Genomic DNA, 18,192 nt, shown 5'->3' with positions numbered 1-18,192 from the left:
CAGCCCACGTGGCTTCATTTGCACTACAAGAAACCAGCTCGCGGCTCTAGGGTGTACCCAGGCTCACCCTGTGCTCCCCACATCAGTACCCATGACTGTGCTAAGCACAGTTCTCTGCTTCCTCACGGTTGATGAAGACCTTTCACATAGGTTTCTAGTCGAGCACTGTAAATCGGGTGAGCACTGCTATTTTCTCCATTTCACAAATGAGCAAGCAATGTAAGGCGGACAGCTCAAAATCAGATAGGTGGCAGGAGCCCGAGCCAGGTACCTGGACTCTGGATCTTAGGTTCTTTCAATGACATGGAGCTTCTGCCCCAGGTAAGAAGTTAGGAAAGACCAGCAAAGCTCTTTTTCCAGATGGCTCTAATCTCCAAGACCCCTGATGGAGTTTCTGCTCCCATATACCCTTCTCCCAGGGAGGAAGGTATTGCCATGTGGTGGTAACGGCTCACCCTGGGGCAAGCAGGACCCCGAGCATGTTCCCCATGAACCAGAGGAAGCAGTAAGCATGTAACAGGTAATGGGCATGGTAATTTCACTGGTTAGACAGAGATTTGTCTCCGGTGAGCAGAGGATCTAACTAGATGGTCTATCCCATTCCCCAGTCAGGGCCATCCCAGTTCATTACACACCAAAGAGCCACGCTGACACTGCCAGCCCACAGCACTGGACACGACTGTGAAACAGTCTAATCCAGTGGGGCCATTAGCTGAGCCTGAGATCTGCCCAAGGTTAAACCGAAACGAGGAGGAGAAGCCGGGAGAGTATGAAGAACACAGCAGATTTGGGGCTCTGCTGCGGCCAGCGTGACCTGGCTATCGGCCCGCCAACGGGGAACCCGAAGAGCCACAGCTTCTGCTCCTCTGTCTGGCTCCAGATCTTCGGCTGGGGGCCCCTTCCTTTACTTTCAAAGTCAACAATAGCAGGTCAAACCTCCTGCTTCAAACCCCACCTGCAGCTCCTTCTACTGTGGCATCTGCCGGGGTAGCCAGCAGGGTTCTCCAGTTGCATGGATTCATGCCATGAGAACAGATTCGCCTGGAACATCCAGGACCACCTCCCCATCTCACAGTCGATCCTGCACACTTCATCACATTTGCCACGGAAGGGCACACCCTCGTGGGTCCCAGGGACTGCGGTGTGGACATCTCTAGGGGGCCATTATTCGAATGACCACACCAACATGCAACGCTTCACCTTTCAGGTCAGGAAGTGCCAATGACAGCCTAGGCCTGGCAATGCCATGGCAGGCGCTATCTGCAAGGAGCGCCATCCACAACATCCCCCAAAGTTACACGTAAATTCACCTCCCAAAGAGACCTCCAGTCCACCATTTCTTTCCACCTCTACTACCACCGCTTTGGTGCAAGCAGCTCTCCCTCTGCCTAGGCACCTGCACAGACTTCCCATCCATCTGACCCACTGTTCCCCCTCAATCTATACCCCAGGCTGCAGCAGAGAGATCTTTTAAGAGAGTAAATCAGATCATGCCTTTCACTGCTTCAACACTCCACTGACTTCCCATTGTACTCGCAATAAGATCCCAACTCTGTGCCGTCCTACAAGGCCCTCCGAGATGCGGTCCCCAGGGGTGTCAGCCCCAGCACACTGGCCTCCTTCCTATTCCAGGCAAGGGCTCCCTCCACTGTGTATTCGGCCCGGAGGCCCCAGACCTTGACCACAAGGGCTCTCTATCATTCAGGACTAGCTCCCATTTACCCTCCTTAGAGAGGCTGCCTTTCCCTTACTACCCTATCAAAGAGCCACTGTCCCTTCGGACGCGTCCATCACAACATTGTGTCTTTCCTCACAGCTCTGACCACTTTCTGAAAATATCTTATATTTACTGGTGGATTTGTTTAACAACTGTCTCCCCTGCTGGATACATACAATCCACGAGAGGCACATGTTTTATGTGTTGCTGTATATCCAGTGCTTAGAAAAGGCTCTGACCCGATGCAGTCATGTGATGAACATTTGTTGAATGAATGAAACATAGGATAAAAAAACAAGGAAGAAAGGAAAGAATGGAGGGAGGGAATCTTGTTCAGAAAGCAGACTTCCTGGGGCACCTGGGTGGCTCAGTGGTTGAGCATCTGCCTTCAGCTCAGGGCGTGATCCTGGGATCGAGTCCCACATCGGGCTCCCTCCATGGAGCCTGCTTCTCCCTCTGCCTGTGTGTCTCTGCCTCTCTCTGTGTCTCTCATGAATAAACAAATAAAATCTTTAAGAAAAAGAGAAAAGATTAATTTAATTCAGTTCAGCAAACACTTTACTGGTGTTTGATAAATCCAATCACCTTCCCTGAATTTATTCATATGCTATGTTTTATATAAACTCCAAAAACCTCTCAAGGACTGGAGTTAAGGGGTGGTGCAAAAATAGTAGTTGTGTGAGTGCTAAAATCAATGGAGTCATCTGTTAATACACAATGAACTGACTCTGGATGGTTGAATCAGTAGCTAAGAATTCTTACCACCAATAAACATCAAAAAAATCTGCTATAGTAGCGCAGGGTGCCTGGGTGGCTCAGTCACTTAGGCATCTGCCTTCGGCTCAAGTCATGATCTTGGGGTCCTGGAATTGAGTCTTGTGTCAGGCTCTCTGCTCCCCACTGAGCAGGGAGCCTGCTTCTCCCTCTCCCACTTCCTCTCACTCTCCTTACTTGTGTGCATATGCTCTCATTCTCTGTCAAATAAATACAATCTTTCAAAAAAGAGAAAAATCTGTTATGATCCTGAATCAATATTTTCTTTTAACAACAGACTAGCTATTTCTAGTGCATGTTAAGAGTTTCTTGTGAGGGGCACCTGGGTCGCTCAGTGGTTGAGCGTCTGCCTTTGGGTCAGGTCATGATCCCGGGGTCCTGGGATCAAGTCTCACATCAGGCTGCCCGCGAGGAGCCTGCTTCCTCTGCCTGTGTCTCTGCCTCTCTGTCTCTCATGAATAAACAAATAAAATCTTAAAAAAAAGTTTCTTGTGCATTTTCTTCAGAAAAGCATGTTCAGTGGGATTGTACACTAAGACCAGATTAATGATTGTGAAGTCTGCCAACAGACAGGAGAGACTAAACCGGGTTTGAAATGTAATTTGGCTCAGCAACAGAGATCAATATTTATGTGGATTTTCCTAGGGGAGTCAAAAAGGTTGTCACACTGAATTTTTTTACAAAAAAAATTTTTCTGAGACAGAAACACAGATCTGCACTTACATAGTTGCCTGTGATGACAACAAAAGAGACTCTGGCAAATCAAGAACACACGAGATGGTGTCTGGAGTCATGAGTGTCAACAGCATCCCTACCCTGCACTTCCCTTGGGTCTCACCATCACACCGAGCCCTCCGAGGCTCAGAGCAGAGATCACCTAGCACGGGTTCAGAATTTAGTGGCCTGTATAAAGTCTTAGTGGATACTCCCCTGTGCCCCCTTCCCCATAAACCTCAGTCCTCTAAGAAACTTCAGTCCTCACTACGCCAGAGCTCTAGGTTAACCAGCACATAAAACAAAGGGAGAAGTTAGCAGTAACTCCCAGAGCTTTAGGGGCTGGGGGAAGAAGAGAGGAAAGAAAGGATGCTGACAAGAGATGAAGGGATCGTCATACCTCACGGGAGTCTACAGGTGATTTCAAAGGCCAAGAAGCTTTGAAGAAAGCTTTGCTAGCAAAACAGGCTGTGCGGAGTCCAAAGCTGGTTAATGAGAGGGAAAGGATAGGAAGTTGTTTCTGGGTGGGGACAGGCTTTCCATCAGGGAAGATGAGAAAAAGCTCTGGAGAGAGATGATGGTGATGCCTCACAAGGGCATGAATGTGCCTCATGCCACAGAGCTGCACACTAACAAATGGTTAAATGGTCAGCTTTATGCTATGTGTGTTTTGACACAATAAAAATGTTACTTTTTTTTTTTTTTTAAAGTAGGTTCTAGGGCAGCCCGGGTGGCTCAGCAGTTTAGCACTGCCTTCAGCCCAGGGCCTGATCCTGGAGACCCCAGATCCAGTCTCACATCAGGCTCCATACATGGAGCCTGCTTCTCTCTCTGCCTGTGTCTCTGCCTGTGTCTCTGCCTCCTTCTCATTCTGTGTCTCTCATGAATAATTTTTTTTAAAAAAGATTATTTTTTAAAAAAAATAAAAATAAAAAAAGATAAAAGTAGGCTCTATCCATGGATCCCAATGTGGGACTTAAACTCACGGCCCTGAGATCAACAGCTGAGGTGAGATCAAGAGTCAGATGCTTGGGGATCCCTGGGTGGCTCAGCGGTTTAGCGCCTGCCTTTGGCCCAGGGTGCGATCCTGGAGTCCCGGGATCGAGTCCCACATCGGGCTCCCTGCATGGAGCCTGCTTCTCCCTCTGCCTCTCTTTCTCTCTCTACGTCTATTATGAATAAATATAATATTTTTTAAAGCCCAATTAAAAAAAAAAGAGTCAGATGCTCAACCGCCTGAGCCACCCAGATGCCCGACACAATAAAAATTTTAAAAAGTAAGTTAGTTAAGGGATGCCCGGGTGGCTTGGTTGGTTAAGCGTCTGCCTTTGGCTCAGGTCAAGATCTCAGGGTCTTGGGACTGAGCCCTGAATCAGGCTCCCTGCTCATGCTCACACGAGTGCTTTTGCTCTAATAAATAGAACTATTTAAAAATGTAAGTTACTCAGTAAAACAACAGATGAGACACAAAGGCATCCACAAGACCCAAAGAACATTTGAGTGGTTCAAGGACTCCAGAGGGTCACTGTGGAGCAGGCAAGTGAAACAGGCAAGTGAAACAGATGCCACAGATGAGCTTCGGGATTCTGCAAGAGCTTCTCACAACAGCAAATGCAAGGCTGTGTCACACTATGACAGCACCCACTGTGGTGACCAGCTGCTGGCAGTAAATTCTAGACTGTCTATGAATGACCCTCTTCCCACTGGTAATGTGGAGGACAGAAGTCCACGTTCACCAACCCTCAGCTTTTTTCTCTGTTGCTTTCCACCAAAGTGATGGTGGTTTTTCATTTTCAGAAATGCAAAGATAAAAATTATTCTTGCCAAGTTTCTAAAGCAATAGAATTCTTAATGTCTCCCTTCTTCTGAGAAAATGCTTGTCACCCAAGGTCTGAAAAGTTGCTTTTGCCAAAATACAAGAAAAAAAGCCCATCTCCAGGGTCCCTCGAAGTTTTCCTCCTCAAACATTGGTCCTTTCACTAAAAACTGCATGTGATAATGAGGTAAAAGAGGAAATTTCCTTTTTTAAAAAAGATTTATTTGAGAGAGAGAGAGAGAGAGAGCATGCACAAGCAGGGGGAAGGGTCAGAGGCAGAGGGAGAAGCAGGCTCCCAGCAGGGAGGCCGATGTGAGACTCAATCTCAAGACCCCAGGATCATGACCTGAGCTGAAAGCAGACGCTTAACCCATTGAGCCACCCAGGTGCCCCTAAAAGAAACTTTTTAGAAGACTAAATATTAACATATTTCCAATGATAACAAAATGCAAACCTAAATAACTCTTCATGCTCTAAACTTTGGATCATCAAAAAGGTTCTCACTGGGTTTTCTTAAATCTACCATGTTTACTAGGATGAAAACATCTTACTTTTTAATTTTAAAAAACTTACATTTGAATTTTCTGGAATGCTTATACCTTGCTTATGGGAATGTAAGTACTGTAGCCTCTTCGGAAAACATTCTCAAAAGTTCCTCAAAAGTTTAAAAAACATAAGAGTGCCCCGAGTCAGGTTCTACACTCAGTGCGGAATCTGTTTAAGACTCTCCCTTTCCTCTGCCCCTTCCCCTTTCTAAAATAAATAAATCTTTTTAAAAAAAAGGGACAAAAATGTGATAGAAGAATTACTTTTAACAGCCAAAAAGTGTAAGCAACCCAAAAGTCTATCAGCTGATGAAGAAAAAAATCCAGGATTTCTGCATATAATGGATTTTTTTTTTTTTTAAGTAGGCTCTACTCCCAGTTTGGAGCCCAATGCAAGACCTGAACTCATGACCCTGAGATCAAGACCTGAGCTGAGATCAAGAGCTGGATACTCAACCAACTGAGTCACCCAGGAGCCTCTGCATATAATGGAATATTAATTCTTTTTAAGATTTTATTTATTTATTTTGGGGAGAGAGAGAGAGGGGAGAGAGAGAGAGCACATGAGTGGTGAGCAGGGGCAGAGGGAGAGAGAAAGAGAATCTCAGGTAGACTCTGCACTGAGCAGAGCCTTGACGTGGGGTCTCAATCCCACAACCCTGAGATCATGACCTGAGTCAAAACCAAGAGTCAGATGCTCAACTGACTGAGCCATGCAGATGCCCCTACTGAATATTAATTTTAAAAGTGCATAGTAAATGCACAATACAACATGGATAAACCTCACTAACACCAGGAGAAGTAAAAGAAATCAGACACAAAAGGTCACATATGTGATTCCATTTATGTGAGGTGTCCAAATATATGAAATGTCCAGAGTAGGCCAATCTATGGCACAAGATAATGTATTAGCAGTGGCCTAGGGCTCATATGGGGAATAGATGGGGAGTGACTGCTAATGGGCACAGTTTCTTTTTAGGAGAAGACAAAAATGTTTCACAATTAGAGTCTGGTGATGGTTGCACAAGTCTATGAATTTATTAAAAAACGAGTCACACACTTTGAAGAGATGAACTGTATAGCACGCAGATTACATGTTGAACTGTTCAATTACACTGGAATTTTCAGCATTCCGAAGATTACTTTGGAATTTCTGAATTGCTGAAAAGTCCAAAGTACATTTTTTAAAAAATCACAAAAGAAAACTGAAAAATCCACCTAGATATCAATGAACTTACTCTCTGACATCTGCAGGTGGGGTCACAATCACAGGTCTAATGTTTTAAAACAACTTCCAATGTAACCATCACTGTCAACTCACTCAGCAAAGGTTTACTGACCATTTGCTGTAAAGCCAGGTACTATACGTGCTGTGCGCATGAACACAGTGAGGAACAAAATGCACTCCCTGTCCTTAAGATTACACTTCCACAAAGGAGATAGACGTAAACCTATCAAATGTTTTCACATCTTTTGTGCATGCTATTACCCAACCAATTAGTAGTTTAAACCCTGCATTTCTTTTTTTATTTTAAAGATTTTCTTTCTTTCTTTGAGAAAGAGAAAGAAAATGTGAGCAGGGGGTAGGAGCAGAAGGAGAGGAAAAGAGAATCCCAAGCAGACTCCTTCCACTCCGAGCGAGGAGTCCAATGTGGGGCTCGATCCCACGGCCCCGAGATCACAACCTGAGCCAAAATCAAGAGTCAGATGCTTAGCTGACTGAGCCACCCGGGCGCCCTAGGTTGTTTTTTTTTTAAATCTATACGGGTGGCTCAGTGGTTAAGCATCTGCCTTTGGCTCGGGTCATGGTCCTGGGGTCCTGGGATCGAGTCCTGCATCGGGGTTCCTGCTCAGCAGGGTATCTGCTTCACCATCTCCCTCTACCCCCTGCTCATGCTCGTTCTCTCTCTCTCTCTCTCTCTCTCTCTCTTTCTCTCTCATTCTATCTCAAATAAATGAAATCTTAAAAAAAAATAATAAAAAATTAGAACTAAAAAAATCTATAAACTCAGTATCTTCTAACTGTTCGTTCATTAGCCACATTTCTTACCAGTAAAAACTGCATGGGCCCAACTCCACAAATTTCCAAACTGCCCCATTTCACATCTATACGGCATTCCAACACATGGAAGACACTCAAAAAGTTATTGCCCATTAGCAGTTAGTTGAGTGTCTCCTACCAGCATGTTCTCTCTCTCTCTCTCTCTCTCTCTCTGGATGCTAAAGTGAGAAGTTACCACTAAGGGAGAGACAGGGGAGGACCCTGTCATTATCAGGCACAGACCTAACTGACCCTTCCGATAGGAGACAGGTGAGGGGAGGCGGGCCTCAGGCTGGAGGCTGCAGGAGGCTGGCTGCAGGGGGAAGGCTGGAGACGGTAGGAGGTGCTCTGATGTGAGGGAGTGTGAATGTGAGTGTGTGTGGAAGTTCAGGGTGCTCCAGAAGGGAGGGCCCGAGGGCGATAACATTCAGGTCCTGACTCACAAAGGACACACATGCAGAACCAGTGCCCTACAATGCCACCCTTCATCTGACGGCCGTGCGCAGGAGAGGAGAGGCCAGGAACCGCACAGCCCTCCACAAGAGCAAACAGCCTCCGTCAGGCCCTGCAGGTCAGAGAAGGAGTATCAAATCAAACAGAGATGAGCCCACATTGCAAAGCAGAAGACTGCCCGTGAGCGTCTTTTTAAAGTCAGCAACTTTGAAAATTAAAATAAATCAATTTTATGCTAAAATTAAAAATGTAAAACCACAGATGCAATGCTGAAGTTGCTTTAATTCATTGTTACCTGTAATCAAAAATGCTCACCTTTTTTTTCTTTAGATCCTGGTAGTGTAAGAAACAGCAATGAACAGGACACTGCTTCCAAAGGCTATTTCTTAGGGCACCTGGATGGCTCAGTGGTTGAGCATCTGCCTTTGGCTTAAGATCCCGGGGTCCTGGGATCGAGTCCCTCATTGGGCTCCCCTCTGCTTCTCCCTCTGCCTATGTGTCTCTGCCTCTCTGTGTCTCTCATGAATAAATAAATAAAATATTTGGGGGAAGAAAAAGGCTATTCCTTCCAAGGTAGTACCCCCAATCATAGATGACAGTAACAGTAAGAATCACTCACACCCATTATTCTAGGAATCTTCAGTCTGTGTGTGTGTGTGTGTGTGTATTTTTTTTTTCCTCAGTCTGTGTTTTGGTTGATTGTAGCCAACCTCTGGTGAAGGATTGGAGGGACGTTAGGTACATTGTTATTCTCCTTGAAGGGAGCCCTTTCTCCAATAAATGAAACAACAGCTTGGTAATAAACCCAGTTTCCTTCACAGCATCCTTAGAGTTCAGCAATAATTCTTGGGCACTTTCCACTCTCACTTTGGCACTTCTGGGAGCCAAGAGGAGATAGTGAGACACTTCAAGGACATAAAAAATCTACTGAGTTTCGCTAAGCTACTGCCCTTGTCAACACTACAGGTTGGGTATCAGAGAGAGAAGGGGAACAGCTCGTCCCCGGGGTGAGCCAGGTCGGTAGGGCTACTATTGTCTGAGCACATCCATGGCTTTCACCCCTCACGAATAATTTCGAGTCCTAGCCTTTCACATCTATATAATGGGATGCCAGCCATTTATAAAATTTCAAGCTGTCTTAAGTGAAGAAAAAACAACCTAATTACACACAAGCAGGAACACTGCCATTATGTTAAATACATTAAAATATATATATATATATATATCTACATAAGCCATAGGGGCCGTGAGTAATCCTGGAATGCCAAACAGAAGGGGCCTGCGGGTTGGGATGCGAAGTACAATCCCATTTCACTGAATATGCTTTTGTACTGTTTCCCCCTCCTAGGATGAGTTATTTTAAATAGATCCCAATTTCTGGAAATTTAACGTTAAGCTCTGTTTGCAGCAAACTATGTTCAAAAGTTCAGCCCCGGGGCACCTGGGTGGCTCAGTGGTTGAGGGTCTGCTTTTGGCTCAGGTCATGATCCCAGGGTCCCAGGTTTGAGTTTGACAACGGGCTTGGAAGTTATCAAGCTCAACGCGAGAGCTGTGGTGCGAGTGCTGGGCATGAGGCCATGTATGTGCGGCTCCTGCCCCATGGAGGTGGGCTGACCAGGGGAGAACCCCCTGCCCGTGGCACCCAAGGCGTCCAGAGAGAAGTCTCCAGAGCCCAGGAGCCCAGCACACCGCTGGCTTCCGCATCCTCCTCCCTCTGAGTGTCCATTCCCAACTCCAAAGTGACTCCAAGGTCTACCAGCTCCAGAGGCAAAGAAGGGAATCTGGTCACATCCTCCTTGACCTTGACCCTTCTATCCTGCTCCCCTGCTGCTTCTATTTGTAACTTTGCCTGTTGCCACTCTGAAATGCTCCGCCAGGACACCTGTCATGCTGAACTCCATCGAGCCTGAGATCCCACTCTCCAGCTCCTGTCTGGGGGTAGACAAGCTGACCATGGCATCCCCACCCCAAGGTGGGTGCAGGACAGCAGGCTAACCCAGGCTCACCTGCCATGCCCTACAAACTGGTCAGCCTGGACGTCTACCCATCACTGGTCGTTCCCTGCATTCCTCCCCATGAAGACCAGTGGGACAACAGCGAATGGCAGGGACCTTTGCCCCTCACATTGTTCTCATTTGCCCGGCAGCTCTGAGTCCCTTGGGAGGAGTGAACTGCAACCCTGATTGTCATCATCCCATTTCTTAAGGAAACATGACAACTGCTCCCACAGCCTCTCTTCATAGGCGGGGAAAATGGAAAATGGAAAATCCATGGGCTCTGGACTGAATCCCAGCTCAACTCAGCTTTATTCTGGGGCAGCTTGCCTTACCTTGTCTGCAAATGGGAATAGTTCCTACCTCGAGTTTGTGAAAATCAAATGAGTCATCCCCCTCTTTATTCCTGACACACCCTTCTCCCATTTCAGCCCTCCAGCTAAATCCACCAGAGCAGCCCTGACCTGGGACTATTTGGTGATCAACCTTGAACACAACATATGAGGGATGCCTGGGTGGCTCAGTGGTTGAGCGTTTCCCTTCGGCTCAGGTCGTGATCCCAGGGTCCCGGGATCGAGTCCCTCATTGGGCTCCTTACAGGGAGCCTGCTTCTCCCTCTATGTCTCTGCCTGTCTCTCATGAATAAATAATAAAATCTTAAAAAAAAAAAAAAAACCCATAGCATATGATTTCAAAGTAAAAATCCTATTTCTGATAGATATTCTCTTCCTATCAAAAGGGAAGTTTGGAAAAGTCCTGTAAGCATATATTACGAGAAACCAAACCAAAAAAAAAAAAAAAAAAAAGGAAAGAGAAAGAAAACCTGCTTCTCCTGGAGAGCTACAGAATCCACAGCCCCAGCAGCACACGGAGTGACAGGAACACATACACACCTACCTGCTCTTTGGTTCCAGGGTTCCCTCTGTCGCTGGCCTTCTTCAGGGCCTGCTTACCTTCCTTATAATGGTCATGACTCAATCTCTAAAACCCTCCCAGATCACCTCCCTCATTTTTGATAAGAGAAAACAAAAGGCCCAGAGAGTTTAAGTGACTTGTTCGAAGTTGCACAGTGAGCACATGGCAGGCAGCTGAGTAACTTTAGCCCAGCTGGTGAGCACAGCAAACAGAGCACCTTGTGAACTGCTCAGGTAAGAGGAACCACACTGCAACGCTGTATTTCAGGGAGCCTTAGCAGACTCTGGAGATGTTCTGTGCATCTCAGCTTATGTTTTCAGCATGGAAAACAGCAGACTATTGAACAATACGGATCCAAACTGCAAGAGTCCACTTATGTGCAGATTTTTTTCAACAAATATGGCAGTGTTATTAATGGGTTTCTCCCCCTTATGATTTTCTTTATAATATTTTCTTCTCTCTAGCTTACTTCCTTGTAAGAATACAGTGTATAATATGTATAACATACAAAATATCTGTTAATCGACTGTTTCCAGTTATTGGTAAGGCTTCTAGTCAACAACAGGCTATCTCAGTTAAGTTTTTGGAGAGTCAGAAGTTAACAGATGCATTTCTGCCCGCACGGGGGGGGGGGGGGGGGGGGCAGTGTTATTCAACGGTCAGGGGGCAGGGTTGTTCAAGGGTCAACAGTATGCGTATTTATTTGCCAACAGGATTTCCCAGATCTTCGGGGAATTTCTTAGAACTCCTGCTATCTAGATCTCCTACCATTAAATGGCACTCTGAGAAAAATGGAAACGCACATCTTCCAGCATTTTAAATACCTAGAACACAAGTTAGATTTGCCTACAGGGCACTTGACATGTGCAAGTGAGGAACTGAGGGTCTTGAATTTTTCAACACTTTTTACATGGTAAAATACACATAAAATTTACCATCTTAAATCATTTTTAAATACACACCATAGCAATACTGAACATATTCATAATGTGTCACTACTGTTACACCATCCCCTCCACTGCTCTCTTCATCTTTAAACTGCAACCCTATTCCCATGAAACAGTAACTGCCCCTTCCCTCTGCCCTCCTCAGCCCCTGGCAACCACCAATCTACCCTATGTCCCCAGGATTCTGATTACTTTAAGTACAACCACACAGTATCTGCCTTTTTGTGACCAACTTATTCCACTTGGCATAATACCCTCAAGGTGAACCAAGTTGTAGCGTGTGCCAGGATTTTTTTCCTTTTTAAGGCTGAATAATATTCCACTGTGCATAGACACATTTTGCTTATCCTTTCATTAGTCAATAGACATTTGGATTGCTCCCACATTTTAGCTATTATGAAGGCTACTAACAACATGGGTGTATCTCTAGGAGACCCTGCTTTCAATCCATTTGGGTAAACAGCCAGAATTGCTGAGTCATCTGCTAATTCTATTTTTAAGTTTTGAGGAAGCGCCATATTGTTTTCTATAGCAACTGCACCATTTTTTTTTCTGCTGAGAACACCCAAAGGTTCTGATTTCTCCTCGCCCTTGGCCAATATTGTTGTTTTCTGGGATTTTGTTTTGTTTTTTAACTTTTTTGATAGCAGCCATCCTAATGGCTGAAGTGAAGTGCTATTGCATTGTAGTTTTGATTTGCATTTCCTTAGTGATCAGTAATGCTAACTGTGTATCTTCTTTGGTTCAATGTTTTCATTTTATTTCAACTGTAATTAGGTCACATTTAAATGGCCCCATGTGGCCAGGGGCTTCCACAGTGATTCTCAGGGCAATCTGGAGACACAGTGCAGTAAATACAATGAGCTCTGGAGCCACGTGGATCAAGTCAAGTACTTTCTAGTTCTGTGGACTTAGCCAGGCACTTAAACTTCCTACACCAGTTTTTATATGCATAAAATAGGGTTAGGACAATACAGATTACTACAGCTACGAATGAGATGACATGCATCAGGCCTCAGTATAGTCAGCATACGGAAAGAATCGAACAGAATGGAACAGGCCTCCCCTCCTTTCCCAATGCCCACCAAAACTGGACACCTAGGAGGTGGTGGCCTTTAGAGACACTTTCTCCAAATGGGCTGCGCCCCTTGCCAAAGAAATGGGACTTTCAGTTCTAGGAAACAAAGATCTTTTAGCTCCCACCCAGTGAACCCCAAAATGGAGGGCAGACGGAGATGAAATCTGGAATCCCGCCCCTCTGATACTCAGTGAGTCTGACTCTGTCCCAATCCAGACTTAGCAAATCACCAGCAGGTTACCAAAATTGCAATTTTACAATTCCTGGCCATCTCCTCTGTGAAGTAGCCAAAAACAGACCTGCAGAGGAAGAACCCCTTCTGGATGTGATACATGGCTCAGGATAGCCCTGAGATGGGTTCTGCGGGTCCGTGAGCCCCAGGCCCCTTACCTGACGCCGCCGTGGTGGGGGTGCTGGCCGGCGCGGGCTGCGAGGGGCTGCTGCTCTCCGCCATCAGGCACGGGTTGCTACCACCGCTCTCTCTCTTGACAAGCAGCTCGGCGGCGCTGGGCAGCGGGATAGGGTGGCTGATCCCCAGTTCTTCCTCCTGGGCCTGCTGCCTTCTCAGGGCCACCTGGGAAGGACAGGGCAAGCAGGTCAGCCTCCCACGCTCCAGAACCACTCACCTGGCTTTGCCAAAACCCCCGGAGCCCCGCTCATCCCCAGACATCAGGAGTTATGAGCTTTGGAAGCAAGGTCTGAGAGTCTCTCGTTCCTTCTGAACGGCAACTAGGTAGGATGTGCAGCCAAAGCCGAGGCGTGGCTGAGAGCGCACAGCAGAGTCAAAAAATGTCCATTACACAAATGAGAATGTACAGCAGGAAATAAGCTTGGTCCGGGAGAATCAGGAAAACCTGCAGAGTCCGCCAAGCAGGGGAGGTCAACCTGAAGAGAGGTCAGCATTGACGGATTAGGAAGGACATTTGTAAAAGGCCACTGTCCTGGGGCCAACGAGCAGCAAGATACAGTAGGATCAGATTTGATCCCAAGGTACTCACTGACAAAAAGCAAAAATAGGAGTTGGCCAAACGTGCAAATGCAGCTTAACATGAAATGTGGCAAATACCACAGGAGAGGGACACATCGATCCTATAGCAGGGCTCACAAGGCAGAAATGGCTGTAAGCATAAAAACTAGCTAGAAGTGGAACTAGAAGAGGGCCCTGGATAGCAGAATGACTAACACCTGGAGAGGCAAGAATGAAGGGGAAGAACTATCCAGAGCAAGGGAGCAGTGCGGCCAGGAGAGGCAAGCACTGCTCAGGAAACCCCAGAAGGGCCCTGCTCTCGGAATGGAGGGAGCATGCAGGGCAGTAATGCGGGAATGAGGCTGGAACAGGGCGCTGACGTCCATGGAGAAGGAGGAGGCCAGATAGAAACACAGGCAGAAACAGAAAACAGGGGCTCTATGCTAGCAGGACAGAAGGGGCTGGAAGCCAGGGTGTTAAGGGACCTCACCTACCTAGGAGACTCCTCAGGGTCCCTCTTCAATCTATCTGCTTTTAAATAACATTGTTAAAGGTTGCAAAAAAAAAAAGTGTAAAGAAATTAAATTGTACTTTTGCCTACCACATGTAACAAAAAAGGAGACTTTCTGTTGAAACTTGACTACTGGTGATGGTGAAATGAGAAAGTAAACTATCCGTGCCTCCCTCTGAGGCCCAAATAAAAGCAAAAAGCCAAGATCAAAAATGTAAACCAGAAACACAAACTACTATTTATTGTTTTAGGGAAACTGTAGTCCAAGGTTAGCAAGCTGATCAACTCACAAATAATTTTACTCATAACATGAGCCTTCAACTTACAAAAAAAAATCTTAAATAATCAATTAAGATTAAATGATCCAGCTTTAGTCTTGGATTTTCTATTATTAACCAAGTTTAGAAACAATATTAAGGATTTGGCCAAAAAATAGCAACAAAAAAACTCCACAAATCTCTGAAGTATGTCAATGAATGCTTATATCCTGATTCACACAAATCTCATGGATGCACAAAATGTGGATATTTATTTTATATGCCATAAACGGAGGAGAACACTTTTATGAAAGCCTCTCCAAGATTTTAAAGAAATATTATTTAATCAGGGAAGACGGGCAATTGATTAAAATGCAGTTAGTAGGGTCATATTGAAGATCCATTTCGCACTGTTTCAGAATGAAAAAAACAGCTGGTACAGGGGAATTTTACAGGATTTCATCTAGGACAGCACAAGCCTTTCTGGTGTAAAAAAATGCTTGTTTCATATTATAGAAGTAATCCTGAGTTGCTTTTGTTTTTAATGTAGCAAACAGTTTTTTCCAAGTTGGTGCCCCTATGAATAAAGCTTACTCAAAATGAATGGCCCTACTTAAATACATGCTTTCATTACATTTTAATACATTTCCAGGAAAATTCGTCTCCGAAGCATATTCTCCACACAATAATATTTAAGCCAACAACTCAATGTTCAGAATTTTCTGCCTACAAATACAACTTCAACGTCCCTGTCTTTTTCAGTAAATGTGATGCATTTTAAGGCTGGATGAGTATAATCTGTTCCCCCACTATAGATCACGCTAAAAATCCCCAAAGAAACAGCTAAGGAAAACCTGTATTCCATGACTGCACTTGCAATCTGCGAAGCCAACATATTTCCAATTTCAGACACATTTTTTTAAAATGAGGTGTATATAAAGAGTAGAATCTTTAAGCATTTATCTGGCCTTTCTGTTACACACTTGGATGAATTATTTTCCACGGAGGTTATTCACACGTTCCCAGCCACAAGTAGCACCTCGCGTTAGTAAACTTTTCTTTGGTATCTTTTCATCTTAAATAAACTGTCTTAAAAGGATGAAACAAATTTTAGCTGGAAAGAATGTATATTATTCTCTCTCTCTCTCTCTCTCTCTCTTTCTCTCTCTCTCTTTCTCTCTCAAAAAAAAAAAAAACCTTTCAGGATACCAAGACAATCATTTCGGTTTAAGATGCTAAATTACCGAACTGCCTAGAATGTTTTGTTTTGTTTTTTTGTTTAATTACAGATCTAGCCTCAAACCGTTTCCAATTCCCTCCCACCCCCACCCCTTGCGCACGCTTTTTAAAAACTTCTAAGCCTGCTTTCTAAGCCAGACTCCAAGCAACTCGTACCTGAGTGAGTCAGGTGCAGAGGCTGGAAGGCGAGGAGAATCCCCGCGGTGCGCTAAATGGCTGGGGCGCGCGGAGGGCCCGCGGGCGGCGACCTCCGGAGGGCGCCCGGGGCGCGGGGACCACGCTGCGCCCGCCCGCGCTGGCTGCCGCGGCTCTTCCCCAAGGACCGTGCGGCCCGCCCGGGCCCGGAAGGGCGGCGGCACCCTCCCCGGTGTGCAGGCTCTCTCTGCTCCAGGTGCGGGGAGGCCGGGCACCTTGGGGAGGGCTCGCAGCTCTCCACTCGGCCAGGTCCGAGGAGCGCGGGACCCCCGGAGGGCCGAGCCCGGCCACTCTGTGCTCTGAAAGCGGGAGCAGAGATCCTGCGGGTCTGGGGGCCCCTCTCCACCTCCCCTCCCAAGAGGCGATTGCCACTCCGTGCTCTGAGCCAATGATCTGAGACCCTAGGGATTCGGGGGCCTCCGAAGGCGCGAACCCCGCAAGTCTGCTGGAGGGCGGGATCGGGGACTCCTGAACAGGGCCAGCCCGGCGCCAGCTTACTGCTCGGGACGGAGACGGGAGATCCTGGGGACGGATTCTTGAGACCTCCCCCCCCCCCCCGCCCAACGGGGCTTGCACCCGAACTCTCGGCCGGAGGGCCCAGCAAGCCCCGCAACCTCCCTGCTCCGCGGGCCGGACCCCAGAGGACCGGGAGCCCCGCGAGGCTGGGAGCCCCGCGCCCCGCGCCTCTCCGCACCCCCGCACCGCGTGGCGCCCGCCGGGCCCCAGGGACCCAGGGGGCGGGCTGACCCCCGCGCCCCGGACGCCCGCACTCACCTGCGCGGCCATCACGCGCTGTCGCTCGGCGATCAGGTTGCACTTCTTGCACTGGCAGTCCCGCCACATGCAGAAGCGCTTGTGGCCCTTGAGCGGCGACGCGTAGCCGTGGTTCCTGCATCGCGCGCACTTGGGCAGCCGCGGGGACTTCTTGCTCGCGGAGCCCATGCCCGACGCCCCCGAGCCCGAGCCCGAGCCCGAGCCGCCGCCGCTGCCCCCGGCGCCCGCGCCCCCGGTGCTCCCGACCAGCGCCCCGGCCGCTTTGCCAAAGCCCCCGGCCTTGCCCTGCGGCGGTGCCCCGGCGGCGGCGTGCGGGGCCTCCGAAGGTGCGGAGGGCTTGCTGAATGCGTCGTCGTTGGGCATGGTGCCCCCGGGAGAGGCGCGAGGACCCTCGGGGCCCCTCTCCGGGCTGGAGAGGGCTGCAGGGAAGAGCGCAGCCGGGGGCGAGGCTCCGGAGCGGAAGGCGCAGAAGGCGTGTGCGCCGCGGCCCGAGGTGCAGCCGGAGTGGCGAGGTCGGGACTCACAACGCCCAGACTGCTGGGGGGTTGAGCCCTTTTTCTTCTTTTTTTTTTTTCTTTTGGCGCGCGCGCAGCGCAGAACTTTTGGATACTTTTCAGAACGTTCCCGGGATTGCCTGGGCGGGAGAGGGCGCGAGGGAATGCGGCCCCGCCCCCCGCCCCCCAACTCTAGCCACCGCGTTCCAGCCGGGAGCCGGCTTGCACTGGCTGCAAACGCCGAGGGCGTGGCTGCAGGTGTCTGCAAGCGCACCTCGAGGTGCAGAGCCGCCGGGGAGAGCGCGATCCCCACGCTCCCCCAGGTGCCCGAGCTCGCTGCACACGGAGGAAGCAGAGCTCCCAGGGCTGGAACGCACTTGTGCATCCTCGTGGCGCACGCTGCTTGGAGGAGGTGCAGACCACCCCGTGGGGTCCTACAGCTCCCTTCCCCCACTCTCCGCGTTAGCTCCGTTAGCTCCGGAGGCCAGAGGCTGGCAGACGCCAACTCCGGGAAACGGGTTCTTCCTCACTTAAAAGAAGAAGTAGGGGATTGTAGGCCCGACAAAAGTCTCTGCCCTTAATCAGCAACTAAGACCCTCATTGTGTGGGGCTCCGGTGCACGAAAAATCGGGTCTTTCTGTTCTCCAGTCACTTCTTCCTGCCCTTGTGTTCATTCGTTCACAAGATTTCTACCTGTGGGCTCCCAATGACTCTGAAATCTGAAATTCCAGCCTTTGTGGCTTCTCACTTCAAATGCTTCA

At 48.0% G+C, this 18,192-nt stretch overlaps 1 protein-coding gene across 1 annotated transcript in view; it reads right to left on the bottom strand.

Annotated features, from left to right (window-relative positions):
• DMRT1 (doublesex and mab-3 related transcription factor 1) overlaps nt 1-17,300 on the bottom strand; it is a 112,804-nt gene extending 95,504 nt beyond the window's left edge. The window contains exons 1-2 of the mRNA XM_041746506.1: nt 16,938-17,300; nt 13,385-13,568 (exon numbers count right to left, since the gene is read on the bottom strand). Of these exons, the coding sequence (XP_041602440.1) occupies nt 13,385-13,568; nt 16,938-17,300 (547 nt within the window). The remainder of the gene's footprint in view (nt 1-13,384; nt 13,569-16,937) is intronic.
• Nucleotides 17,301-18,192: the final 892 nt, after the last annotated feature.

This window comes from Vulpes lagopus, chromosome 2, assembly GCF_018345385.1.
Source record: "Vulpes lagopus strain Blue_001 chromosome 2, ASM1834538v1, whole genome shotgun sequence".
Lineage (NCBI taxonomy): Eukaryota > Metazoa > Chordata > Mammalia > Carnivora > Canidae > Vulpes > Vulpes lagopus.
Note: the sequence above shows the minus strand (reverse complement) of the source record. Positions and strands in the feature narration are given on the sequence as shown.